Source organism: Condylura cristata, unplaced genomic scaffold (assembly GCF_000260355.1).
Source record: "Condylura cristata isolate star-nosed mole 26May11 unplaced genomic scaffold, ConCri1.0 scaffold00039, whole genome shotgun sequence".
Taxonomy (NCBI): domain Eukaryota; kingdom Metazoa; phylum Chordata; class Mammalia; order Eulipotyphla; family Talpidae; genus Condylura; species Condylura cristata.
Window position 1 is genome coordinate 260,276 of NW_004567140.1, and position 6,335 is coordinate 266,610.

At 63.9% G+C, this 6,335-nt stretch overlaps 1 protein-coding gene across 1 annotated transcript in view; it reads right to left on the minus strand.

The window, feature by feature from the left end:
• Nucleotides 1-1,599: 1,599 nt before the first annotated feature.
• The window catches only part of IRF8 (interferon regulatory factor 8), a 13,935-nt gene continuing 9,199 nt past the window's right edge, over nucleotides 1,600-6,335 (minus strand). The window contains exons 6-8 of the mRNA XM_012733162.1: nucleotides 4,887-5,273; nucleotides 4,179-4,294; nucleotides 1,600-3,707 (exon numbers count right to left, since the gene is read on the minus strand). Coding sequence (XP_012588616.1) covers nucleotides 3,534-3,707; nucleotides 4,179-4,294; nucleotides 4,887-5,273 — 677 coding nt within the window. The 3' untranslated portion in view covers nucleotides 1,600-3,533. The remainder of the gene's footprint in view (nucleotides 3,708-4,178; nucleotides 4,295-4,886; nucleotides 5,274-6,335) is intronic.

The window sequence follows — 6,335 nt, forward strand, 5'->3', positions numbered from 1 at the left end:
GCAGGAGGGGATGTGTAAGTGCCTACAGCTCAGGGGACGTGGGCAGAAGGATCAGGCCTGCCAGGAGTAGACAGAGCAGGGCGACACAGAGCCAGTCGCAAAGAAGGTGCTTCTGGATGCTTCGGGATGTTTCTGGGGCCCTGGCACAGCTTTCCAAAGTGCCTACACATTCCTTCACAGCTGTCAGCAAGAGGTGGGGTCTCTGGCCCTCCTGAACCCAGGACACAGGGACAGCTTGGACTAAGAGTGTGGTAGCGTTGCCAGATGTCCCCGGAGGCCGGGTCACAGGCAGCCAGTCTGCTGTCCCTCTGTCCACTGGGTGCCCCCTGGCTGCCACGTTGCGAGGAAGCCAGCGCCCCATGGCGGGGCCAAGTGCCGATGACACTCCAGATGGCAGTCCCGCCTGTGCCTGGCCTTCCCGTCCTCCTGGCCCGGGCACCACCCTGTGGAGAAGCCTGTAGAAGATTCTACCCCATCCCACCCCCGCCCTGAGTCATCTCCAGCTGTTCCCAAGCAAGACTCCGGACATCACGGACCAGAGAAAAGTTAACGCTGTGGTGCTGTCTAAATCTACCCCGCAAATCCACGTGCCAAACAAGAGGTATTTAACCCGCTGAGTTTCAGGGTAGTTTATCATCCTGGAAGAGATGCAAGAATCCGTCCGGACTGAAAGTCCAGCAAGAAGCAGAAGGAAAATGCAGGCTCTCCTCTCTTCTCGGATTTTCCAGAAGCTGGGGGTATTACCGAAGCATCTTCCCTGAATTCCCCGCCTCAGTCCGCCCCTCCTGTGAGGTGGCCATGTGAAGTTGAGCGCAGGGGGATTTTATCAACAACCTGCTCAAGCGTGCTGAGCTCTGCAGAGCAGCAGACTCTGTTCACCTCCACCTTGGGCCCCAAGCCCAAAGCACAGCAAAGGACTGGCTGCACGCCGGGCACGCACGTGACTGACTGCCAGGTGGCCACTGCCTTTCCCTGGGAGCAGCAGGCCGGGAGCCCCGCACTGGGCCTCCCTCCTGAGAGGGTAGATGGCGCTGTCCGCACCCCAGGCCTAGCCGCCCGCCGTCCCGTCCTCCCAAGCCTGGAGAGGGAGGAGGCGCTGATGTGTGGACAGCGGGGTAGCGGGGTCAGCCCCTGCGGCTGATCAGCTGGTCCTCAGCTGGCCCTTGCTTCTGAATGACCTGCCGCCCGGGACATGCCCCCACCACGCGCGGCAGAGCTGGCCTGCACGGCCCGCCTACGACCATTTCCAGCGGCTTCCAGAAGCTGCCACCAACGCCGGCTTCCAGCTTCCCCCACATGTGCCCCCACCCCCGCCAACCAGCTCCGGGGGCCTGGGCTCTCCTAAAAGCGAGGCCCTGGGAGCCTCACGCCATCACACCTTTCCGCTTTTGTTCTGGGGGTGCATGAAAAAGCAGCAAAATACTGCTCCAACCCGCAGTGCAGTCCCGCTGCATCTGAACTCCCCACCTCCGGATCCGGTGTCTGGGAGGGGTGAACTATCTGACAGGGCCCTAAAAGGAAAGCAGCACACTCGCGGGCTTTGAAAAAAGCATTTATTTTAACAAAGAATAAAAAGACCGATATATCTTTCCAGTGGATACAAAAATAAATATTCATTGCGCATATGAAAGACGTATGCCTTACAGTTATCTGAGCTGGAGACAGAATTTCAGAAGACAGGTCAGGCACCCTGCAGCTCTAACTCCCACTCTGTGGCCCACGGAGACAGCCGCCGTGGCTGGCGCTTCCCGTGGGCCGCACGAGTCCACGCACTCGGAGGCGCCTGGTGCGGAGGCCCCGTGGGCCGTGCCTGCGCCGCCGCGGCTGCAGGGGCAGGGATGTGAGCGGCCCGCGGGCCCTTCCGGTGCCCGGTCAGACGCTCAGGGCCTCCAGGACACGGGTAAGCGGCGGGGGGCCATCTTAGCCCCCCCAACCCCCGCCTATCTCCTACCCCACCGGGCGAAGCCCCTCCCTGCCCTGGCGGGTGAGATCCCCAGTCGGTAGGGCAGAGGCGAGCAGGTGGGCTGGGGAGAGAAAGGACGCTCGCCACCCAGGAACAGCAGCCCCCCCCAGCCCCCCAAGTCCACCTGATGTCTCCACCACCCGCACAGCAGCAGCCACATCAACAGGCCCAGAGCAGACAGGCAGGGGACACCCGCGGCGGTGGGCACGCACAGGCAGTCTGGAAGTCCCTGGGCATCACCCGGGCGCACAGACTTTGAGCAAGGGACCCCCTATTCCAACAAGGGACACCCCACTCCAACAAATACAGGGAAAATTTGCTCAGGAAAAAATGCTCAAGTGCTTTCCAACAATGACAGTGATTGTCAAGTGGCCTGGAGGTGCCTGTGCCCCACTGGGAGGCCTGTGGGAGGGGGTTCAGTTCAGCGTGTACCCCCCCACCCCCTGCCCACTCTTGGACCAGTGCCACGGTTTACGTAAACCTCTCTGGGCAGAGGCTGCACGCTTACTTGCTAGTAGAAGGCTAAGTTCCTGCCGATGACCACGGGCTTGTCCAGGGAATGTCCCCCTCAAGCCCCCCTCTCTGATGGCCAGGCATGCAGGGGGGGCGGGGGGCCACAGTACACTGAGGAGTCCCAGGGAGTCCTAGGGAGCCTTTCTCCCTGCCAGCGTCCACCCGCCCCATGCCCGGGGAGTCCTCGGGGATCCTGCACAACTCACCCCACCGCCCAGCCCCCTCCCCGTGCCCACACTGAGCATGCCCCGCGCAGGACAGACGGGCTGGGCGCAAGAAACGCCCACATGCCCCGCAGTCACTGCTCATGTTTGGGGATTGTGGCTCAGGTCCTGCCCACGTCATAACGTCAGAAGACTCAAGCAGTTTACAACAGCACAGTTACAAGGACAAATATTTCTATAACAGCTCAAAATCATTAAGAAAGGAGAAGAGGTCGCTCTGGTGATTTAATTACTGCAATGAAAGAAGTCCACGTGGTTCTGTTTCCCGGCAGCAAGGCCCAGAGGGAGTGTTTTCAGCATCTGAGGCAAAGCGGCAGCGGGACCGGCGCACCCTCGCCAGGCCAGAAGCTCTGCCCCCACCTATGGGGAGCCTTAATTCTCATTCACATGCTTCAAAATAGAGAGACGTTTGCATCAATCAAGCCTATGAGCTCAGAAACCTACAGCTTTAACAAAAGATAAAGACAAAGCCAGCGGTGTCCCTGCAAGCCCACAGCGGACCCCAGTTCTGTCTGGCCAGCGGCTGCTCGCTACCCATGTTGAATGCTCAGGCTTTGGAAGTGTCAGTTACCCCAAAATGTGGACAGCATCGCCGGGTGGACGGTAATGAGGGCAAAGGCAAGAGACGGGCGCTTCCGGGGTACCCTGACAGCGGGCGAGGGGCCGGTGTGCGCTGGCATCCCCACGGCCGCGGACAGCCCTCAGAGGGTGCCCTTCCCAGATCGGAGCCAAGGGAGGCACCCGCCCAGCTTAGCGGGGTCCACACCCGGACGCCATCACCGCAGCGATGGCAACAGTGCAGTCGGACGCCGCTGGGCGGGTGCCCGAGGCGCTCAGACCGTGATCTGTTGGTTTTCTCTGAAAAAGGGTCTCTGGTGGGAGGCACACACGTCGGGGAACATCCGGAAGACCTGGTCTGGCTGGGGCTCCTCGGGCTGCAGCACGGCGCCGACCCCACAGCCCTTCCCGGCTTCTTCCACCAGCTGCCGGGCGTACAGCTGCTCCACCTGGGGAGGGCCAAGGGGGAGGTGGGGGACTGGGCCTCCCTTGGGCCTGGCCAGATTCCCCGACTACCCCAGGCAACGCTAGCAGGTCCGCAGCGGAGGTGCCCAGAGAGGGCGAGCAGAGCTCCCGCCAAGACGCCCGGCGGGGCGCAGTCTCCCAGCCTGGCTCGTCAGCGTCTGGATCCACCATTAGGGATTCATTCCTTTGGCTAGAGTGAAATACGGGCCCTGAGAGCCTTCAGCTGTCACTCTGAACTTACGGAAACTGACCAGCTGGAATTATTCTTAACCAAAAAGGGGGTCGGGGGGAGGGCACGGAGACAATGGGGACCCTGGAACGCGAGACCTACTTCTCCCCCCCTTGAAGTTCTGCCCAGGCCTGCCACAGCACACGGGGGGCACGCCTCAGTCCTCACTGCCCGCTCTCCAGCCGGGGACACAGCTGAACTCAAGTCCCGACGCTGCCCACCCTACCTGCACGAGGATGAGCTTGGAGCGCAGAGGAGTCATGTCTGGAAACTCCTCCCCGAAGCACAGCACCACCCTGCTGTCAGGCAGCCGGCTCTGGCTGTTGTAGAACTGCTGGAGCTCTGGAAGACGCAGGGAGGGCTGCAGCTCCAGCCTCAGCACCTCCACACCTGGTCTGCCCGGGGCGCCCCCGCCGGCCCCGCCCCGCGGGGCCCTCCTCCAGCGGCCTCCAGAAATGCTCGGGCCAGTGGCTAGAGAGGCCTGAGCCGCTACCTTTCCAGGGAGCGGAGCAGGGCGCCTTGGGGGCGCGAGAAGGGGGTGGGGGCCGTCCTCAGACGGCCTGGCCCTCTAGAAGGCAGGCACTGGGCGGAGTCCCGCTCAAGTGTTCACAGGCTGGTCCTGGGGACGCGGTGTACGCAAGGGGAGCACAGCTTCCCTGTGGGCCTCAGTCCCCAGGGCTCCTGCCAGGGAGCCTGGGCTGTGCCTTCCCAGCACCCCGCCCCCACCCGGGCCCGGGATTGGTCCCCCACAAGCCGCCCTTTTCCTCTGCCAGCTGACAGCCCCAGCGTAAGGGAGAGGCCCTGCGCCTCGTCTTGCTGGGGAGGGCAAGGCACAGAGATGTCACCAGGATCAGCCAGGGAGGGTGCAGGCAGGACCCCCGACCTCCCCTGCCCGGGGCCTCCCTCGGGGCGGGGCCCGGCGACGGGCACTGACCTCGGAGGAACTGGGTGGTGTCGAAGACCTTGGCCACCTCGTCACGCTCCAGCTTGTTGGGCCTGTCCCGGCACACCACGGCGTTGCCGCTGCAGAACACACGGCCCTGGCACAGCCGCTTGACCAGCACGCCCTGCCGGCCGCTGTGCAGCAGCACCCCGCGCTCCAGGTGCCCGAACAGCTTCCGCGTCACCTGCCGCTGCCTCTCGCTGGGGATGGCGTCGGCCGGCGGGAAGCGCACCAGCTCCAGGCCCTCGGGCCCCAGCAGCTTGCCGCTGGGCAGGCCCGGCTGGCTGGGCGACAGGCGGCAGCCCTCCAGGCAGGTGGTGGTGGTCTGGCCCACCAGCTTGCCCCCGTAGTAGAAGGTGATGACCATCTGGGAGAAGACTGCAGGGAGAGGGCGCGGCTTGGGGACTGCGGGAGGTGGGCGTCCCGGCCCCTGCTGCCCACGGTCCTCTCTCCCAAGAGAGGGGTCCTTAGCTTTGTGTGCCTGGGAGCCCCGTGGTGTTTGGAGAATGTCACACACCCCTTCTGGAAATCGCATTTTCATGAGCCCAAACACACACACGGATTAACTGCGGAAACCAGTGATTTCCGACGTAAACGGCCACTACGGTGTGTCCGCGCCGCTCAGGAAGCTGCTGACCTCGGCAGCTCATCGCTCACACTGCGGTAAGCCAGCGGCCCGGGCCACTCCGGGGCTTGTGCTGGGCTCCAGCCACACCATCGCTGGGCAGCCTGGGGGGCCCGGGACCTCACCTTTGTGAGGCTGGTGTGCACCCCGCCCCGTCCCCGCCCCGGCTCTGCGCCACTCAGACAGCGAGACTCCGGCTACCACTGCCAGCTCTGCTCTCTGCGCACAGCGTTTACGGCTCCTGGGGTCACACAGGGCGGCGGGTGCTCCGGCCTGCCTCACTGACCCGACGCTGGGGGAAACTGAGGCCCGTGGGGGCGCCCAGCAGCAGTGAGCAGCGGCAGCGCCTGCATCTGACCCCGACCAGGCGCCCCTCACGGCCGCCCTCTGCCCCGCAGCCGCCCCGACATCTGCACGGCCTCATGACCACACGTCCCACCTGCTCCTGCACCTTGAACTTCGTCCCTCGTGAAGAGCAACGGCTGCCCCTTGGCCCCTTCCGGCCGAGGCCTTATCTCCTGCCAGAGGCCCGAGCGATGGGCCCCACAGCCCTTGCCCTGCTCGCCCTCTCAGCCAGCCTGTGGGGAGCTCAGGGGTGGCCCAGCAAAGACACCGCCTGACACATCATCCCAGCTGTACGCCCGGGACAGGCAGTGTCAGGGTTCTGGGCCTCAGTTTCCCCACCTGCAAGTGGAGCTGATAACAGGGCCACCTGTGGGGAGCTGCGGGGCTGCAGGAGGTAGGATGCTTACTGGGAATGGGGGTGCCGCCTGAGACCAGGGGCACTGGTTTAGCGGGGGCCCGGAGTGATAACC